The sequence below is a fragment of the Ovis canadensis genome, chromosome 16, assembly GCF_042477335.2.
Source record: "Ovis canadensis isolate MfBH-ARS-UI-01 breed Bighorn chromosome 16, ARS-UI_OviCan_v2, whole genome shotgun sequence".
In the NCBI taxonomy this organism is placed as follows: Eukaryota; Metazoa; Chordata; class Mammalia; order Artiodactyla; family Bovidae; genus Ovis; species Ovis canadensis.
In genome coordinates this window covers 46,867,376-46,888,889 of record NC_091260.1, presented here as the reverse complement: position 1 = coordinate 46,888,889, position 21,514 = coordinate 46,867,376, and the positions used below count along the sequence as shown (strand labels likewise).

Below are 21,514 nucleotides of genomic sequence, written 5' to 3'. Positions count from 1 at the left end.
ATAGAACCAGGGATTGTGATGAGCATCTTGGTTCCTCTGGCTAGCGATGCCACCTCCACTTTTGATTTCTCCATTTACGAAACTGGTTCCTTTTTACCTTCTCAACCCTTGGAACTGCTCTTTCTAGGCTTTCTCTACTCCAGCATTCTCATGGTACCAAAGTTAGAGAGGAGTGTGGATTAAGGAATAAAAGATGATGGGACTCTAGAAAAATGTTTGTGACTATTTAACTTCTGGGGAGTCTTTCCAATTTATTTGTCTGTGATATCATCTAATGCCTAGTAGTCTTTACAGAAATGAACCGTGGGAGGTGAGCTCAAGATTTTTGTGTTAAACTTTTATTTAAAATGAAAAATTGTAAGATGAGCAGAATCATTGAGCTTCTCCATGATTCTTTCACTCTTTTTATTCCCAACTCACAAATCTTGATTTGTACAAATGTATTCACTTTTGACTCATTAAAGCAATGCGAGTTCAAATATTGCTTTATTGTTTTTTTTTCCCTCCTAGGCAATAACTTTATTCTTCTTGGTGGGATTTATAGGAGAGTTTCAAGTTTTTTCAAGGTGAGAATTTTTTTGGATTGTGTGTGGAAATCATTAACAGTTGTTTCATTTATTTTGAGGAAACTGTGGTCTGATTTTTACATTGCAGTGTGAGCATGTTTTTCCCTCACACACTTTGTTTCTTTCCACATTTTCAGGAAAGACAATGATAGAATAAGCATGTTTTATTTTTATTCTTACTTTACTTTATTTTATTCACTGTGAGGAAGAAACCCGAAGATTAAAAACACCTCAAGATTTTCTGCGTTGTAAGCATTGTGAAAGAGTCAGCTCACCATTTTCCACGTGTATTTTATTATCTGAGTGGAATTATTTGAGCTCAACTTGCCCCTGTTGTACTTGGGTGTGTGCTTGAGAAAGTAGCCTCAATAAACAGGGGGAGCATGTAGAACTAAGTTCTCATCCATTTAGCCGCTGCCAGATTCTGGTTTCCTACCTCTTATATGGTCATTTTACAGCTTATTGTCTCTCAGTTAAATTTCTGTATAACTCTTCATCATCCAGAATCACTTAAAGGCCGTAACACCTTCCTTCCATGTGTTCTCACTTTTACCCCTCTTCTGGACCCTCTCTTATCTGTATTTCCACAACACATCATAAAGTACACAATTCTGTTAGTAAATTTATCTAATTAGCTGTATTGTATTGTGATCATGGGGCTTCCCTGGTGGCTCTGTGGTAAAGAGTCCATCTGTCAAGGCAGGAGACCCGGGTTCGATCCCTGGGTTGGGGAGATTCCCTGGAGAAGGAAATGGCAACCCACTCGGGTATTCCTGACTGAGAAATCCCATGGACAGAGAAGCCTGGCAGGCTGTAGTCCATGAGGTGGCAAAGAGTGGGACATGGCTTAGCGACTGAGAATGTGCTGGTCACAGTCACGTTGTGACCATATTATTGTGTTCTAATTATTCGTTTGCACATCTATGTCTTCTTCCTTTCCTCCATCAATGATCAGTATACTATCTCATTTTAAAACATCGTCTATTTATTTATTATTTCTGTCTGCTCTGGGTCTTCGTTGCTGCACACAGGCTTCCTCTAGGGGTGAGCAGGAGCTACTCTTCGCTGGCGTGCTTGGGCTTCTCATTTTGGGGGCTTCTCTTGTTTCCGAGCACAGGCTCTAGGCCCTCGGGCTTCAGTAGTTGCAACGCTCGGGCTCAGTGTTGTGGCTTGTGGGCTCAGTAGTTGCCTCTTGCAGGCTTAGTGGCTCAGAGGCAAATGGAATCTTCCTGGAGCAGCGGTGGAAGCTGCTTCCCCTGCATGGGCAGGTGGGTTCTTATCCACTGTCCCATCAGGGATGTCCTATCCTATCTCTTATGTCTATAGCTCTAGGGTCTAAATAGTGCCTGGAACATTCTAGATATCTTATAAATGATATTTAATAAACCTCTGAAAAAGTGAGCCCTTCCTATGTATTTTTAAATGTATTTTGAGATCCTTTTGGTGAAGCAAAAATTGCTTCACAATTTTTGACTGCTTTTGACTATTCTTGACTATTGTTTATGTCTTCTCTCTTACCTTTCTGTCGGCTTTATAATGGACAATTCAACACTATGGCAGTGCCTCCTCGCCAGTCAACTGCCAGTGGGGTTCCTATGCTCCTTGGTCAGAATGCAATGGTTGTACCAAGACTCAGGTAGGACCACATGAAAACTTTGTATTTTTTATTCATATGCCAAAATAGCTTAGGTATGAACAAAATGACATTAACTTTTGAATGTTACTTTGTATGGTTTTTGAAAATGTAATTAGTAATTCTGAAGGGGAAAAGTATGATTTATTTACTAATTAATATTGTAGTAAAAATTTTTTGCATTCTCATTTTTCTTGAAGAACTTTTCTAAATCTTACATTTGAGCCTAGAAATATACATGGGAGAGAAGCTAAAAGCTACTCACTTATTCTTTCATTATCAGAGAAATGGAATAGCTTGAAATGAAGTCAGTAAATAATCCAAAATTTCATATTTCTTGCATTCAGCTTTTCAGTTGAAACAAACACTAAGAGTAGCAAAATCGTTGCTTAATTTTACCTAACAAATAGTGAACGACCATGAAAAGTCAAACATTTTTCACTGTTTTAAAGTTTAATACAAAAGTAATATAAATAAAAAACCTGACTTGACTTTTAGCTTATAGAGCACCTTTAAAATGTCTACTTTTTCCTTATTATAAATTATTCACTGGAGAGAACACAGAAGAGTATAAAGAAAATGCTACTCATAATTCTACCATTTAGAAGAAATCAATATATTAGTATTTTAGTATTTATTCTTTCTGTGTGCTAATGATTTTTAAAATAGGATCATTTGTTCATGATTTTGTATTCTACTATTTTAACTTAATATTATGCTATCAGTGTGCATTTTAACAGCTGTATTATATTCCATTATATGAATATACCAGTCTTCTTTATCCATTTTCTTATTGTTTGAGATTTAGTTTACTTACATACTTTGTAATTATGAATGAAACTTTAATGAACATTTTTGTATATAGATATGTCTTTTTTCTGATAATCGTCTTAGGATAATTTAAAAAATATAATGCTGTTTCAAAGGTTCTGAACATTTGAATGACTAAATTTTTTTTTACTGAGACACAGTGACATATAACATTAATTTCAGGTATACAGCATGATTTGATATTCATAAAGCATTTGAAAAGTGGTTCAGTTTAGATAAAAATGTGTGTTTAAAAATCATTTAGAAGTACTAAAAGAACCATATTATAGAAGATAATTTATGTTTGGGAGCATCACCATTATCACAATTTTCAAGCATTTAGTTAGTATCTACATGAAGGGTATTTACAAAATAAATTACACAAGTGTTGAATTTGGCTTCTGGCAAATATAATAGATGACAATTCTGATTACAGGCAAACAGGTACATGAATAACAAGACAAAATTCAAACAAACACCAATCTCAGAAAACACTTTTAGAATTTAAAAACAAGTTAAGAAAGAACATTAAATAGAGGTGGATAGAAGGTACTTTTCATATGAGTAATTGTTTTGAGGGAAGGTCATCATGCTCAGATTATAAAAACAGAATTTTCATCCGGAAGGAGACAAGTGAAAATGAAAATGAGGTCATGGGATCAGAATTTGACAGGTGAGAACGAGACGCTGAGAGTAGCCAGCCATCAAGGTCACGCTGGTATCTGTGGAGAAGGAAAACATTACTTACACACCAACACAATCTGTGCTCTGGAACTTCAGAAAAGCACACATTTCTAAGCCACATATAAGAGATGTCTTCTACTAAACACAGAAACTAAAAACTTAACTGAGAAAGTGTACTGAGCTCCATTCCTCACTCATTCCTCTATGACTTCTCTGCTTAGGTGCAATGAAATGTGCCAGAACCAGGCCCAGGCTGATGCAAACTTGCTCAAAGTTCAAATTACATGTAATCTCAATTTAGGATGAATGAATAGATGCAACCTTGGTTTATATATATATATAGTCTTCCCTGTTGGTCTTTGCTCAAGGTTTAAACTTTCTGGAATCTCAGATTTTGCCCATTGTTATTAATGGGTAAGATTAATAAATGGATAAGAGGCTTAAAAGATGTACCTTTGATTGCCTTTGGAGAGGAAAAGGATTTTGTAGATCTTTCTTTTTGTTTAAACACTAGATACATGTCTTCATATTGAATGAATGAAGTTTAGGATGAATTAGTTTTCACACTTGGCTTAGTGATTTCCCCTAATTTTTTTTACCCCTACCCCCAGCAGGTGCATTTGATATATTTCTAATTTCACAGATCACTGATTTTGGATTTCTAGTGAAGTTTCAGTGTAGATGTACCTTCATCTGTAGACCACTTAGGGTTCTGTTTTGTAAATTTGACTTTCATGGTAGCCTATATCTCTCTCTGGACTGTTTTGCCTTCCTGAAGAAGGCTTAAGGTTCAGCTCAAATCAATTTCCACCACTTTTCTAAAGGTTTCCCTAACTCCACTTCATCTTAGCTCCCCTTTCTAGTACCCTTACTCTTCCTCCAGCCAAATTCACTTCACCTTTTCTAGTTAACCCTTGGTACATTGCTTTGGTGAAAAATGAATCATTCTGTATTGTGATCTATTTGCTTATAGTTCTACCCAGAATTCTTTCTTAAAGATTCACTATTTTTTTTTTCACTCAACCCTAAGCATAATTATAAACTGGGAGTGCTCTAGAAATAATAACCCAAGTGTCACCAGACTCAAAGACAAGTGGGTTTCTGGATTCATTGATTTCGGACGTTTTACTTCTGTAGTACACCAGAAAAATTTTATGAATGTCATTTCTCCAAATGTATTCATTTATCTCAGATTTTATTTCTCAGATAAAGGAACCTGGAGATACTGGAGATGTGTTTGTTTTGTATTTAGACTCGCAGGCGGTCGATTGCTGTTTATGGACAGTATGGTGGCCATTCCTGTGTGGGAAGTGCTTTTGAAACACAACCATGTAAACCTACTCGAGGATGTCCCACAGAAGAAGGATGTGGAGAACGTTTCAGGTGTTTCTCAGGTATTTGCTTCTCATAGGCTCAGCATGCAGAGGGTGAATTCAGATGTTATTTGTTTAACTTGCTCAGTATATACCTGTTGAGTTCTATTGCACTTATACTAGCCTATACCAGTTTCCCCCCAAATCAGTTGGATTTTTATTGGCATATTATTTGCATATTCAGCTATCATTCTTTCAAATGCATGGGTGGCATCCGGTAATAAAGATGGGGATACTCTTTGAAAAGAAACATGGCTATTGACAGACCCAAACAGTTCTTGACATTGCATTTTTGGTTAAGATGTAGAAGGAGACTGGAATAAAGACTGAAGTCAGGCAAAAACAATATGACTGCCCAAATTATTTTTATGTTTACAAGAAAAACAACTCTAATTAGTTAATTAAGGAGTGATACAGGTCATCCCTAGGGGACTGAAACATAATTTTGGATTGGATATTATTTGACCTCTTGTCTTGGGTCTCCCAGGTGTCTCTTGGTAGACTGTGAATTCCTTGAAGATGTGGATTCTATTTCCTTTGTTTTTTTCATCTGGAGTGTGTAGTACATAGTAGACACACAACAAATGTTTGTTGCATTGGGTCAAATGACAGCATAGTGGGATGGGCTAGCAGGACAGTTTTGTGCCATGCTTGCTATAAAGACACAGATGAAGGACATATATCATAGTTTGTGGGGGAGTGGTGGTTTTTGAGAGAAGATAATATATGATCTGATTTTTGAAGGACAAGTAGGCGAGAGGTAGAGAAACCCCTTTGAGGTTGAGAAAACTATCTGCAAAGTCAGTGGAGGTGGCCAAAAGATTGACCTTTGATTTATGTAAGTGATCCAGTATGACTAGGGTGTAAGCAACTGGTAAGAGAATGGCTGGAGATGATACTGGGGAGGGGGGCAGGGGCTAGATCATCTGGTATCTCTAGTGTTTCCTCTTGTGCTTCTGGTACTCTCAGCTTGTATCTATCATGACAGTTATACTGCTGAATTGCAATGATCTATCGTCACACTCTTTCCTATTAGATTGTAGAGTGTATGAAAAGCCTGGTGAATTCCTTTTTACTTGCATCCCAACACCTAAGAGTGTCTAGAACAAAGAAGATGCTAAATAAATGTTGGATTTTATTTTTTTAATCCAGTCCCCATTTTCTCAAAGCATATATATTTAAAATATCAAGAAAGGCAGGACTTTGGCATCTTCATCAGTGATTTCAGAAAAGAAATCAAAAGTTGAAGAGTAGGAAGTCACTCTGTCTTCCCAATGGTTGACCTTGTATGATTTTGGAGACCAAAATGCTTGATGGTTATGGATAAGAGCCTGGAATTTGAATTTGGGTTCTATTTTCAATTTTATTGTTCATGCAAGGTCAGAATCAATTTTGCATGTTGCAAAATGAGGACCAAAATAATCAGCACTCATTCCTTGGGCAGTGAGGATTTATCTTAAATTCACACTAGAGTATCAGTACTGTGTTGGGAGCTCAGGCTGAAACCTTTTGACCCCAGGTAGTGTTTTCCTTTTTTCCTCTTGTATTTTTGTGTGGTGGATGGTCTTGTGTTCAGGTCAGTGCATCAGCAAATCTTTGGTTTGCAATGGGGATTCTGACTGTGAAGAGGATAGTGCTGATGAAGACAGATGCGAGGATGCAGAGAGCAGACCCGCCTGTGACGTTGTTAAACCTCCTCCCAACATAGAGCTTACTGGACGTGGGTAAGGTGCTGGGTGGCTTCCTGTATACATCTAAGAGCTGTAGTTTTCATTTTGTTGTGTTTTATTCTGTGGTTTGGTAAATATAATAGCAAATTAACTAACAGTCAACCTTTGCTTAGAACTCTTTGCCACATCCTGAAACATTAAAAAAATTCCTACATATACACCTGTAAGTATATGCGGTAAAGCACAGAAGGACCAGTTGTCCCTGGAGTGTCCTGGGTTTAACACTGAGAATCCTGCATCCAAGGAAACCCCTCAGACCTGGGGAAACCTGGCCAGCCAGTCACCCTATGGGAGAGGGAGATGGGGTGGAGAACTAATTCAATGATGTGGGGCTATTCGAAGGAAGTGAGAGAGCACAGAATGAGAGCAGCGGAAGAAAAGAGAAAGTGTGTTGGGATGAAAAGTAATTGTCTCAGCTAGCTGGGAACTTTCAAATGAAGTTAGAATGATCCTGTTTGCCTTTTCAAAAAGAATTCTGAAAAACTTTTAAAGGTCAGGCTCAAGTTACGGTTTCAAGGTTTTAAGATAATCTCTGAGACTGATAGATGTGAAATTTGTTAACAGAAAAGTGGTAAAATTACGCCAAAGAGTATACCAGTTAGCATGCTAAGGGGCCAATTAGTTGAAATTCATTTGTAGAGAGTTCTATCTCCTCAAGAGTAATCTTAATTGTATTGGTTTTATCTAAAGATGCAATTCAAAACCAGCTGTTGCCATAGATACAAAAGAGCTGTGTGTTTCCTAAATCTGTTCTTAGGGCTAAAAAGATCTTGGGTTTCCCCATTTATTGGTGTTAGCCATTATACCAATCAAGGGGAGTTGGTAATGTATGGTATGCTTTAGGAGGTTTTATTTGAGATTGCCCAGAGATGCTTAACTGTAATGTGTTTCAAGAATATCCAGAGTTCACTAATGATGCCTGTTTCAACAACTGCTTAACAGCCTTTTCTTCTTGCTTTTTCTTTTTTTTTTTAACAGTTACAATGTGCTAACAGGCCAGTTTAGAAACCAAGTCCTCAATACCAAAAGTTTTGGTGGTCAATGCAGAAAGGTGTATAGTGGGGATGGGAGAGATTTCTACAGACTGAGTGGAAATATCCTCTCCTACACATTCCAGGTACTGAATTATGGATTTAATTTCTTTCTAGTCTGTAAATTGTTGCCAGAGGTCATTATTTATGATATTGAGCTTTTTGATATTTTGTTGAGAGTTTACTTGTAGCCTTATATGCGATCAATTCTTATAAATGTCTTATATGAGCGTAAAAAGAATACATTTTCCTTTTAAAAATGTTTTATTTATTCATAAACATTTAAAACATTCTATACAGTTTCTAAAGGTTACTTTCCATTTACAGTTGTTAAAAAAAATACTGGCTGTATTCCCGGTTTTACAATACGTCCTTGAGCCTATCTTACACCTCCTCCTAGTTTGTGCCCCCTCCTCTCCCCCTCTGGTTTTGCCCCCTCCCCCACCCCCTCCACTGGTAACCCTCAGTTTGTTGTCCTTATCTGTGAGTCTACTTCTTTTATATTATAGTCTCTAGTTTGTTAAGAACAGGATTCTTTAACTCTGGGGTACAGGGCCATAATACTTTTAATTTGTGTCATTCGCGCTGAAATATCTATTGTCTCATTTTCAATTCCATGCTCCCAGAACCTGATGGTCTGTTCCTGTGTGGGTGTTAAAACTCAAGACTCTGGTCATAACTGATTGTGATAATTTCCTAACCACTGCCAAGGTTAAAAATGCATTTATTTTTTATTTTTTTTACACAGATGTTCATAGCAGCTTTATTTGTGATAGCTAAAAACTGACAACAATCCAATTATAGATCAAAAGTGAATAGATATTACATCCACACAATACAATACTACCCAGCAATGCAAAGGAATGAGCTACTCATACGCACTACAACATGGATGAATCGCAAGTTATGCTGAATTAAAGTAGCCCACAAGTACATACTGTATGATATCACTTATATAACATTACTTAAAAACGCAAAATAAGGAATTCTCTGGTGGTCCAGTGGTTGGGACTCCATGCTTTCACTGTGGAGGTTGAGGGGAGATCAGTCCTTGGTGGGGGAATTATCTTTAGCTGCAGGGAACTATCTTTAGCTCTGATATGGCAGATCCCAAATTCCTTCTGTATCTGCAGCCTCCATTTGGCCACCAGGGTAATGATGTCACCCAGTGGATTCTTTTCCACTGTTCGGAGTGCCAGGAGCACGTTCCCTGTAATATTCAGGATATCCCCTCCAAAACAGAGCACACGCTCCAGGATGTCACTAATGTAATAACTCCTGAAGACAAGTGGGTCAGGAAGCAGCACTATCACAACGAGGCCTCTGCTGGCCACAGAGTCTCCCTCTGGTGGCAGCAATTATGAAATATTTCATATGTACAGAAGTGTGTGAATAACATATAGTTGCAGTTTGGAGAAAACTAAAAAGATCAAACCAGTCAATACTAAAGGAAATCAATCTTGAATATTCATTGGAAGGACTGATGCTGAAGCTCAAATACTTTGGCCACCTGATGCAAGGAGCTGACTCATTGGAAAAGAACCTGATGCTGGGAAAGACTGAGGTCAGGAGGAGAAGGGGACAACAGAGGATGAAATGGTTGGATCACCGACTCAATGGACATGAGTTTGAGCAAACTCCAGGAGATAGTGAAGGACAGGAAAGTTTGGTGTGCTGCAGTCCATGGGGTTCCAAAGAGTTGGACATGATTTAGCAATTGGACAACAAAACAATTATACAAACAGGACTCATGTATGCCCAGCACCCACCTTAAGAAATAGAGTATTGCCAGTGACTTAAAGGCTTCTATCTACCCCTCTCTGTCGCATCCTCTCCACCTGTACAGACCGTGTAGCCACTATCTTACATTTTGCATTGATATTAATCACTTCCTTGTTTTCCTGTATATGTTTATCCCATATGTTTTTGTCCTAAAGAAAAATTTGTGATTTAGTTTTGCTTATTCTTTGCCACTTACACAGATAAATCATATAGTATGTTTTCTTCTGTGAATCGTTCTTTCATTCAAGATTAGTTTTGAGATTTATTCATGCTGACATAGATGGCATTTTTACTAGTTTGCTTTTTTTTTTTTTTCTTATGAAAATGCCTTGAAAGTTCTTGTGCATGAGTTGTTCCATGCCAATGAGCTAGAGTTTCTCTAGGACAAACACCTGGAACTCGAATGGCTGCCTTGTAGGTTATGTGCAGGTTATATTTTACCAAAGTTTCCAAAATGGATATATATATATGGTCCATCTATACCCCACCAGCAGTGTGGAAGAGTGACCTGTGCTCCACATCATTGCCAGCATCTGTATTCCAGGCTTTTAAACTTCATTTATGATCTTGAGGTCTCCTCTGCTTCTTGTGGGCTGTTTCTGTCATATACACTACCTAAATCTACTCAGACAAAAGCGTAATGGCTTTAGGGGAAATTCCTGAAGATTTAAAGGGAACATAGAGATTGTCTGCTGTAGCAATGCCAACTCATTCAACAAAAACAGTTGCGATCTTCCATCTTAAATTGTCTGTCCTTCCACAACCACAACAAAAAGAAGTTTCTGGTCTCATCCTGTTTTAGCCTGTTTCTTGCTCTTCTCTTCCAAGGTTTCCTCTCTCATGCTTTTCCTTTCATCTTCCAAGAACTCAAAATTTTCCAGTTCAACCCTGCTTACTGATTACTCCCAAATTTGTAAAGCAAAACTATTAGAATGTTCAAAGGGAAGGGCCTTTAGTTTACCAAAATTAACCATCTTCAGAAAGCAGTTCTGATTATAAGGAGCAAACCCACAAACCTCCAACTTATAATGGAATTAAGTTACACTTAAAAATTATTGAATCATGAAAATGGAAAGTGGAACAGATCTGAAAAATGATCATGGCTACCAAGTTTTGAATACCTCTGGTGGCATCCGTACTATTTTAAGAAATTTGTATAATTTTAATCACAATATCTTCACAATATCTGTGGAAGGTAAATAATATTTTACTGTTTTATATAAGTAGAAATCAAGGCTCAGAGGACTTCAACTGACTTGCTCTAAGTCACTAAATTAATACGTGGTAAGGCTTAGGGCTCGGTTCCAGCGTGTCCCAGGTGGTGCTAGTGGTAAAGAATTGGCCTGCTAATGCAGGAGGTCTAAGGGACATGGGTTTGCTCCCTGGGTTGGGAAGATCCCCCGGAGGAGGGTATGGTAACCCACTTCAGTATTCTGGCTTGGAGAGTCCCTTGAACGGAGGAGATTGCCAGGCTCCAGTCCATAGGGTTGCACAGAGTTGGACATGGCTGAAGTGATTTAGCACACACGCCAGTATGTCAGACTTCACAGCCCTTCATTTTTCTAGTATATTTTACTTTCCCTGTGCTGTGCTTAGTTGCTCTTTGTGACCTCATGGACTGTAGCCCATGTGGTTCCTCTGTCCTTGGGGATTCTCCAGGCAAGAATACTGGAGTGGGGTGCCATGCCCTCCTCCAGGGGATCTTTCCAACCCAGGGATCGAACCCAGGTCTCCCACACTGCAGATTCTTTACCATCTGAGCCACCAGGGAAGCCCAAGAATACTGGAGTGGGTAGCCTATCCATTCTCCAGAGGATCTTCCCGACCCAGGAATCGAACTGGGGTCTCCTGCATTGCAGGTATATTCTTTACCAGCTGATCTTCCAGGGAAGCTCATTTTACTCTCCCAATGTATTGTATTAAATGCTTTTTCAACTCTAGATTCTAACATGGTGAAAAACATGTAATTTATCCTTTGGCCTAAAGGGAGAATGTGAGCTAGGTATATGCACAGAGATTTTTCTCCTCTTATTCCTAGGGTAATGTGTTGATAATTCTTTCATTATTATAAGGGGGAGAAGTGTGTGTGTGTGTGTGTGTGTGCACGTGCGCACACGTGCGTGCGTGTATGTGTGTGTGTGTACATACACTTATAGAACAGAGGAAATAATGAGGGAGAGGACTTTTGACATGATTGGAAGGAAGACATGTTGAAGCCTGCTACTTCCGAAGAAGAAAAATAATTTAATAACAGCATAATCCTGCCATTCATTTTTCACAGCGTGGCTTGGTTTTTGGATTGACATCTGAAATGCCTTTCCAGTCACTGAATTTGAAGGAACGTTTGTCAGAGGTAGAGGGAAATTACAGCCTGTTATTGAGTGAAGAGTAGAGATGTTTTGAGAATTCAGCCCGAGGGAAGTGAGGTGGGAGCAGCAGGCAGTGAGTCAGTCAGGCAAGTGCGAAACCCAGGTGCCAATATGGAGGTGGTCGATGTTCTCCTCAGTTCAGACAGACTGGGGGCCACTGCAGATTCAGCCCTCTTCAGGTAGAACATGACTTTTGGCTTGTTGGAACATAAACATCAGTGAATAAAAAGAAAACAGAATCGGTCAGTCTCTCTTCGACTCTCTGTTTTCGAAATCAGCTTGATAGCTTATCCAGGACAAACCCCGTTTCGTACCACGTAGGCCGCTTACTTTGAAGCTATGCTTGTTCTCTGTTTGCTCATGTTTTTCCTACTGCAAGGAAGCCTTTGAAATTCAAGCACATTCCTGCTCCCTGGTCACTTGGGAAGGTGCCACCCTGCTTAGTGCAGCTTGGAAGATGCTGAAAGACAGTCCTGTTTATTCTCAGCATGTAATGAGTTGCAGATGGGAGTGAGCAAAGATCAGGGTGGAGAAAATAACTTTTTGGATCCTCCTGTTTTGGTCTTGGATGTACTTCATAATATTAAAATTTTTACTGAAATATAACTGATTTGCAACGTTGTGTTAGTTTTTGGTGTATAGCAAAGTGAGTCTTTAAATATATATATGTATGTATATTCTTTTCAGATTCTTTTCCATTATAGTTTATTACAAAATATTGAATATAGTTATCTGTGCTATGCAGTTGGACTTTGATGGTTATCTATTTTAATATTTAGTAGCTGACATCTGCTAATCCCCAGTTAATTTACCATCCCTCTCCCTACCCTTTGTAGCTATAAGTTTGTTTTCTATGTCTGTGAGTCCGTTCCTATCTTGTAAACAAGTTCATTTGTGTCAGTTTTTTAGATTCCACATATAAGTGATATGTGATATTTGTCTTTGATTTACTTCACTTTGTTATTTAGAGATCAGATATGTCTGTCAAATTAATAGCAAAAACATATTCTAAAGGAAATTTTAACTAATGCTTAGTTATCTGATCCTCTGCATCCTCTGAAGGTATGAGTCTAGTTGTCCAAGATTTCAAAATCTACTTTGTTAACAAAAAAATAATTTGAATAATGATAAAAATAGCTCACATATATTAAGAGCCCTCTGTATACTAAGCACTGCTTCAAGTGCTTTAAATGTACCTTTATTTTTCTTTATAATAACCTAAGTAAGTAGGTAGTATCATCTACTATTTTAGGAGATGACAGCTATAGGGTGTGAAGGCCAGAAGTGTGACTTTGGAGTCACTGTAGTGCCTTTTACTTTGGCAGGATTAGAGTGTGTGTGTCTGTGCGCTAAGTCACTTCAGTCGTGTCCAATTCTTTGCGACCCCATGGACTGTAGTCTGCTAGGCTCCTCTGTTCATGGGCTTCTCCAGGCAAGAATACCGCAGTGGGTTGCCATGCCTTCCTCCAGGGGATCTTCCCGACCCAGGGATCTAACCTGTGTCTCTTATGTCTCCTGTACTGGCAGGCAAGTTCTCTATCACTAGCATCACCTGGGAAGCCCCAGAATATGTGTAAGTGTTAATAGAAACGAGCCAGTAGAGAAAGAAAACTTGAAGCTGTAAGACAGGGAGTTATCGATTTAATTGGTCCTTTGGAGAGGTGGGAACAAATGCGATATAGAAAGAAGTCAGAGAAATTAGCCTTAGATAGGAAGAGGAACACGTGTGCAGAAAGGAAGTGAGGGTGTTCATAAGGTTTTAGATTTGTTAGCCAGAAGTACGAGAAGTCTCTTGTCTGACAGAGGGAATATTTGTAAAGAAAGAGATTAAGGTTATCTTCTAAGAGTGAAAGAAATGGCTGTAAGGGTCAGGGGTTGAGATGGGTGCAGAACTTTTGAAACTGATACTGTAGGGAATGGGAGGAAGAATTGGCTAGAGATTTAGGATTGCTGGCATGTACTGAGGGTTCCCCTGAAATTAGACATCATGAATGAACTTATCATAACACCAGCTGATAGTTGTGTGATTTTTCTGTAGTAGTGCTAAGCTGCTTGGCTGTGAGGACTGAACTAGAGTTGAGTTTTTGCTTGGCAAATACTGTGGCAGGACATACCTAGACAAGGCTCATTGGCAAGAGTTAGGTTCATTGGCATGAGAATGGTTGAAGTCATGAACCATGAAGCTTACCCACAACAGGAAGGAAGTGAAAAAATGAAGGTGCTGATAGGGAAAGAGAAGGGAAAGTAACTTGCAGAGCTTCTTTCTATGAAGTTGAATAATAAGCTCTGGCAATAGTAGAATGAGAGTTAAAAGAGTAAAAAAGTCAGAGTGTAGGATGTTTGAATTGTGATTTCAGAGGAAGACTCAGTCTGGGGGAATTCAGGATCTTAGCCAGAATGAAGAGGGTATTAATTGAAGCAAATTTAAGATCACACTACCTGGAGAAAAGATTCCTGTGGCAATGTGGAGAGTTCACAGGAGTGAGGAGATGCTGAATTCATGTTCTGAAGAGGCTTATGTGCATAAATCACGAATCAAGTATTTGAATTGTGCATTTGAAGATAAGAAAAAAAGAGTTTTTTTTTTTTTGCTTTGACAGGAAGGTAGATAACTTTTCTTTCTTAAGAAAGGAAAAACTAACTTCTGTGTCTATCCAAGACCAAATATGACTGAGACACTATCTAATGACTCTAGAAATCTCTAATACATTTTTAATACTGTCCTTTTTGAGACTTGCCTGGAGGTCCAGTTGTTAAGACTCTGAGTGCTTCCACTGCAGGGCCTCAGGTTCCATCCCTGGCCAGGGAACTAAGCTCTCACACGCCAATGCCAATGGTGCAGCCAAAAGCAATAATGTCCTCTTTGTAGTCAAGGATAATAGTGTAGCCTTCATTTTGACTTGAGCTGAATTTTTGCACTTGAATTTTAAGCAAGTCAATTGCATAACATATTGAAAATAATGCTGAAATAAAAGGTATAGCTAAATCCATTTTTTCTTCTCTCCTGGCATGTTTTCAGAAGGCATGCCTAATTTTTAACATGAGTAGTGACAAAAGTATTATAATATTTCCTGGCATTCTGCTGTTGAATTTCTTTCTAGTCTTTTTTTTTTTTTTGGACTGAGCATATACTTGCATATTTATAATTAATAGGATATCTAAATATCACATTTATACTTGCTTTTTCATTTAACATGAATAGTTTGTCCTCACAAGCATCATTTACGATGGCTGCATAATACTGTACTTTATTTTTTAGCTTTATTTTAAAAATGTATCATGAAAAGTGGAAGTGAAGTAGCTTAGTCGTTTCTCACTCTTTGCAACCCCATGGACTGTGGCCTGCCAGACTCCTCCATCCATGGGATTTTCCAGGCAAGAGTACTGGAGTGGGTTGCTGTTTCCTTCTCCAAAAAGTGTATCATATTCATCGTTTAAGTTTTCTATGCATTTTTTATACCTTGATTTTAAATACAGAGGTATATAAACATATAATAAAAGACAAATACTTGTGAAAGGAGAGTTACTGGTTTGAATATTCATACAGAACAGACTGAGAGTCATATTGCATGTTTTGTTTTATTCTCCTGGTGACTCACATTTTGAGCAAGTTAGTTGCCTATGATTTAAAAAAGTAAAGTTTTTTAATGAAGATTTAGATATATATATATATTTATTTTCCTGAAACATCAGATATCTATCAATGCTAGAACTTATAGTAACATACAAGCTGTCTGATGGGTTTGAATGTTTAGACTCTCTTAGATGGGATGTATGCTCACTTCTTCATTACCCTACCTTCCACTGGATGCTTCCAACATTTATATTACTTTACAGCCCTCATTTTGACACTTAATCTAGGACAAAATAAAGGATAAAGAAATGATAGTTTTCTCCATGAATGCTGGAGCTGTCACTTCTCAGCCACATGTGACTATCCTGTTGTCTGTTTTAAAATTCTTCTGGGATGGCTTTTTCTTCTACCATCTAGCAAAGGAAAGACAATTCCAATCCTAGCATTTATTTAAGTCTAACAGAATTAGAAATTTAAATCCACTACTGATCATATAGAACATTTCAGAAACAAAGCCCCAGAGATCTAACTAGTTCATATCACCTGTTTGCATCTCTGTGTCCCTCTATTGGATGAAAAGTCAAGAGCCAGCTGCTTTGTAGGTCTCCGTTAGTGTAACTCTGGTAATTTGCTCACTTTTGGGCTAAATGCTGGCATTAAAGGAAAATGCAAGATGTTAGTACACAAACATATTTTGTGAATCCCATGGGATTGCTGTTATTAATACTATGTCTCCTGCTTGACAATGAGTAATTCTAATAATGCACTAATTGTTATAATATGGACTAAGTAATTATTATAATGAACTCTATTCTTTACAGTCATATAGGCCTGGTCTTAGAATCACTGTTGTTTTACATTAATGAAGAGCTTTGTCTTTAATTATTATAATGAACTCTATTCTTTACAGTCATATAGGCCTGGTCTTAGAATCACTGTTGTTTTACATTAATGAAGAGCTTTGTCTTTTGGAGAAGATCATGCGAAGAAAGTGTCCATGATAAGGGGTCCATGATGAAAGATTCTTGGTTCCATCTAAGGCCTTAATTTGATCATAGCAAAATTTTCATTTTCTTTATGGTACATATTTAAGGTGTGGTGGTTGTAGTTTAGTCACTAAGTCATGTCTGACTTTTACAACCCCAGGAATTGTAGCCTGCCAGGCTCCTCTGTCCATGAAATTTCCTAGGCCAGAGTACTAGAGTGGATTGTCATTTCCTTCTCCAGGGGATCTTCCCAATTCAGGGATCAAACCCAGATCTCCTGCATTGCAGGAAAATCCTTTAGCCTCTGTGCCACAGGGAAGCCATGACAAGTTATTCTTGGTTACATCTAAGACCTTAATTTGCTCATAGCAAATATTTCCATTTTGTTTATAGGTGAAAATAAATAATGATTTTAATCATGAATTTTACAATAGTACCTGGGCTTATGTAAAAGATACATCAACAGAACATTCATCATCTAGTCAAGGACGTATCCTCTTTTTTCATTCCTCATCTTCTTCATATGGTTACTCTTCAAATACGAATATACTCGTTAAGAAAAAGGTTAGTGTGAAATATTCATTAACTTTTCTATATTTTGCTGGTTTAAATATTTCTAACATTAACAAAACTGTATTTACCAAAATAATCAGCCATCATTTTTTAATTAGGGCATAGTACCTTCTTCAAAGAGATAATCCAATATACTTCTTTAAGATGTATAGCTTTTGTCTTGTTAATTCTCTTTCATATTGTATTTATTTACATTTTTTATTTTCTCATTATTTGTTCTTATTTAAAAATCTAAAAAATACTTATAACCTTAAAATCTTCTAGTTAAAACTAGCATAAATTCCTAATTCATGATTACTGATGGTACTATAGGTGCTATTTACAATTTCAAAAATCCAATAAAGAGGTGCTTTTGAAACACTAATACTAGAGTTTTTCAAAGAAGATGTATTACAATAAAAGATGTTAAAATACCTTATTACTTTGGAGAGACAAACATTTTCATCTGAGGAGTTAAAAGACTTAACTTTAGATATTCTGTTGTTTTGAGATACTAAGACTTTCATCACGGGCAACTTGAACAGTTGAGATGAATTGTACTAATTGATACATACTTAGTGCTGAAGGATTTTTCAGGCTGATTATCATTCATAATATGCACAATTCATCTCATTCTTAAAGTCAGTAACTGGATAACTAAATCACATAAGCAAGGTATAAAGGAATATAGATATTGTTTATTTTATGACTAAGTGGAAATATGAATGTAAAAACATTTATCATATCCATATTATATTATTCATATAAGTGAGAATTTAGTGTAAGTTAACTCTGTCTTGGATATCATGAAAAGATGCTTAGGAAGGGTTTAAAAGATCTCATTATTTAGTGGCTTACCCTGCAAATACCCCAGTATGAAAAACAAATTAGATGGTCACCCTACTGATAAGTCATTGTCAAGATGTGGACTCTAGGGACATTATAGCCCTATTTGTGAGATTATTTAGTAGTTAATGATGCTGATTCCTTTTTGCTAGTTGAGGAGGGCATAACAATTTTGTCTTGGGGTTTTAAAAGTTAGCTATAATACAAGTTATGAAGTCATCACTCAGATGTTATTCTTGTTTGAGATTCCAAAAATTCCTTAGATTGCTTCAAGTGGGTGAGCTCAGAGGAGACCTCATTATGCATCAAAGACAAAAATTCATAAAGCCTGCATTAATGTAGGTGACTGTTGATGGAGACATTGGACTAGAAACTATTTCTGTTGCCTTTTAATCTTCAATCTAAAATGCCTTTTACTCTTTCTTCTTCCTATAGAGTTATCAATTGTTGGTTCTTCAGAACACTGTTGAAGTGGCTCAGTTTATCAATAACAATCCGGAATTTTTACAACTGGCTGAGTCATTCTGGAAGGAACTCTCTTACCTTCCCTCTCTGTATGACTACAGCGCCTACCGAAGATTGATTGACCAGTATGGGACACATTATCTTCAGTCTGGGTCCTTAGGAGGAGAATACAAAGTTTTCTTTCATATGGACTCAGAAAAAGTCAAAAAATTTGGTAGAGTATTAAAAACATTGCTATATATAAGCATTGCAAGGATTTTAATGGGGGAATAACTTGTAGTTAACATAAACTTTAGAGCTTTAAAATAGAAGAAATAGTGGTTAAATTGCAAAGGAATCCAAAATTGTGAGTCCGTTATACTCTACACAAAATCTTCCAGGCCTTAAGAAAAAGCTTGCTTACTCTTTTGGTTAGTATCCTGAAATGAGAGTTAAGTCATTATCATTGTTGTTATCTCTAGAGGGTGTTGATTGGATTTTTATAATACTTTTTGATCTCCCCATTTCTCAGATTAAGTAATATTCCTTGAGGAAAACTGATGAGGATTTTACTAATATTGCAGAAATCAAGATGTTTCAATGAAGTATTTTTTTTTATTTGCCTCTGTTCTTTACCATTCACATGCCTTTGAAAACAAATCTGCTCTGAATATCACAGGTTTGCTTACTACCTAAGACTTGTAACAATAGCTTAAATTTATTGATTCCTCCTCAACAGGTGAGTTGTCTATGTCAGCAAGGATCCTCACTGCTGCTCAGTGAGATGCCCATTATGGCTTCTGCCCCACAGACTGAGAAATGGAGACTCAGTGCTGTGAAGAGACTCTTCTCAAGGCATACAGATTGTAGGGAGGTCTAGCGGGCTCCAGCATCAGCTTAGCTCTATCCTTATGTTATGTTGTTGCTGGAATTGCCTGATTCTTGTTAGAAACTGGGCACGCTACTGAGTTCATGCTTGGTCGATTCCACGGTGAGAGGATGTTCCTCACCAGCTACTGCCATGTTGGAGGAGCACGTGAGTCTTAGGATCCATTCCTCCTCTCCAAAGACTTTTTGGCCCTGGCTTATTTATGGGCCAAGTCCAGACTTCTTCCCAGTTTTGTCCTGAAGCCCATGGCCACACTTGCTTCTCTATCCCAGTTCACCTCTTCAGCACCTTATTCTTCAGTCAACACTTTCTTACCATTTTGGAGGAGAGTAAGACTTTTCAGATGAGATTCAGAGGAGGAATATAGCCTTCTCTTATGGGTAAACCACAATATTTTCTGTTTCCATTGACTATTTTCCCACCTTGAGCTTAATTTTTTTTTTTTTTTTTTACCAATTATCGTTCAATTAGAATGTTAACTTCTCCAACCTCAACAGGTTGGAAATGAATGCACAAGTATAGGTTTTTGTAGCAACAACAGAGGCAATATTTCTTTGGGGAATTAATCCAGAAAATGGCTTGATCTAAACTCAGTTTCATGGTCATTTTTTTTTTCTTTAACACTTAAAAGAAATGAAGAGGATTTTTTAAAAAGCCATCTGAGTTGTTAAAAATTATGAGTAAAAATTTTACTTGAGTAGTTTCTGTTCTTCCCAAAAGTTTTAATTGAAATTAATCAAGGCTCCTGGGATATGATACATACAAATGTTCTTTAAGAAATATTGAGTTTATTATAATATTGTTAGTAAAATTATATTAAAATGTATTTCGACTCCTTATTATTTTCTATCCTCTTTTTTAAAATTACATTGGCAAAATTCCAATTGATAGTGAGCAGAAATTATAACCAACTAAGATGTAATTGGAAAAAAATGTAGAAACCAGAGATGTTAAAGATGGAGAGACTGAGGCACTAGAACTAGGGTTTTGGGACTTAATTATTATAGAACCAGAACCCAGTTTTTGGTGTCTCCAGTAGGTGGGCTGGAGGCCATTGCATATTAACTTTTACCTATTTGCCTTGTGCCTGAGAAGCTGACTGTGGTTGGGTGAAAGATATCAAACTTTGGGGTGTTCAATTTTAGTTCCCTCCACTGTAACCCCACCCTCTGGTCAAAGATATTAGAAGCCAATATCAGCTGAATCGTTTGAAAGTAAGACAGACACTTGATGCCTTATCCCTAAATATATGCATGTATCTTATTTTGTTTATAACAAAGATCAAATATTGCTTTTTCTGACCCTTGATCCGTCTAGAGCACTTGAAAATACACACATCATATCATGTTTGATTATATGGCCACAGTGGTAGGAAACAACCTCTTCTCCCACTCTCACACCTGGCATCTCAAAGAAGATTTTCAACCAATGTGCAAACTAAGCACATTAAAAATTTTTCCCTCCAGATTTCCATTCAGAGGACAAGAGGAAATGTGCTTCCTCACATTTCCAGTTTTTGTTTACATCATCAAAGCAAAAATGCACAACGATGGAAGAGGCCTTAAAATCGGTTTCAGGTAAATGAGAAGGGGGTCATTTTCATTACATGTTTACCTCCATCCCCTTATGGTTAATTCGTGGTCTCCCAGGGACTTTGACATTTCAGCAGGCGTTCTATTTTACGTCTTTCAAATACTTGGCTATCTTACCTGTGATCTCTCTGTCGGATGTCATGGACATCCATCTGCATCCATGCATCCATCCATCATGCAGAACAGAAGGTTCACTGAGTATGTCCTGTGCTCCGTAACTATGTCCTCCGTGTACACCACCACTGTCTCCTGTGAGGATGGTTGGCAAACCAGTCTAGATAAATGACACCGAAAGGGGAAGCTCCAGTTTCATTCTGTAACGTGGATGCTCAGTGCAGGCAAAGATTTTGGTGCATGGTGGTGGTGGTGATGGTGGTGGCAGAGTAGGGGAGGTGGTGTGTTAGTCTTTGAGTGATTGAGAAATGAACTGGAAGGGTAAGCTGATTCAGACTGTTTAGACACTGTGTCAGGGAGTTTGGGTTTCATCCTGATGGCAAGGGATGCTATTAAAAGATTCAATACAGGGAGCGAATAAACGAAAGATGACAAATACAAAGTTGTAGTGAAACAGGAGGGATTGAAAGGGAATAATCCAATAGGATAAAAACCAGAAGAGATGAGTAAAATGGAAGTCAGAGGAGAAGAGGCTGATA

General features: G+C 37.6%; 1 protein-coding gene across 1 annotated transcript in view; it reads left to right on the top strand.

Annotated features, from left to right (window-relative positions):
- Positions 1 to 21,514, top strand: part of C7 (complement C7) — a 57,008-nt gene that overhangs the window by 5,565 nt on the left and 29,929 nt on the right. Inside the window, exons 2-9 of the mRNA XM_069555810.1 lie at positions 511 to 566; positions 2,127 to 2,202; positions 4,946 to 5,087; positions 6,643 to 6,790; positions 7,775 to 7,913; positions 16,932 to 17,102; positions 18,372 to 18,615; positions 20,736 to 20,846. Of these exons, the coding sequence (XP_069411911.1) occupies positions 511 to 566; positions 2,127 to 2,202; positions 4,946 to 5,087; positions 6,643 to 6,790; positions 7,775 to 7,913; positions 16,932 to 17,102; positions 18,372 to 18,615; positions 20,736 to 20,846 (1,087 nt within the window). The remainder of the gene's footprint in view (positions 1 to 510; positions 567 to 2,126; positions 2,203 to 4,945; positions 5,088 to 6,642; positions 6,791 to 7,774; positions 7,914 to 16,931; positions 17,103 to 18,371; positions 18,616 to 20,735; positions 20,847 to 21,514) is intronic.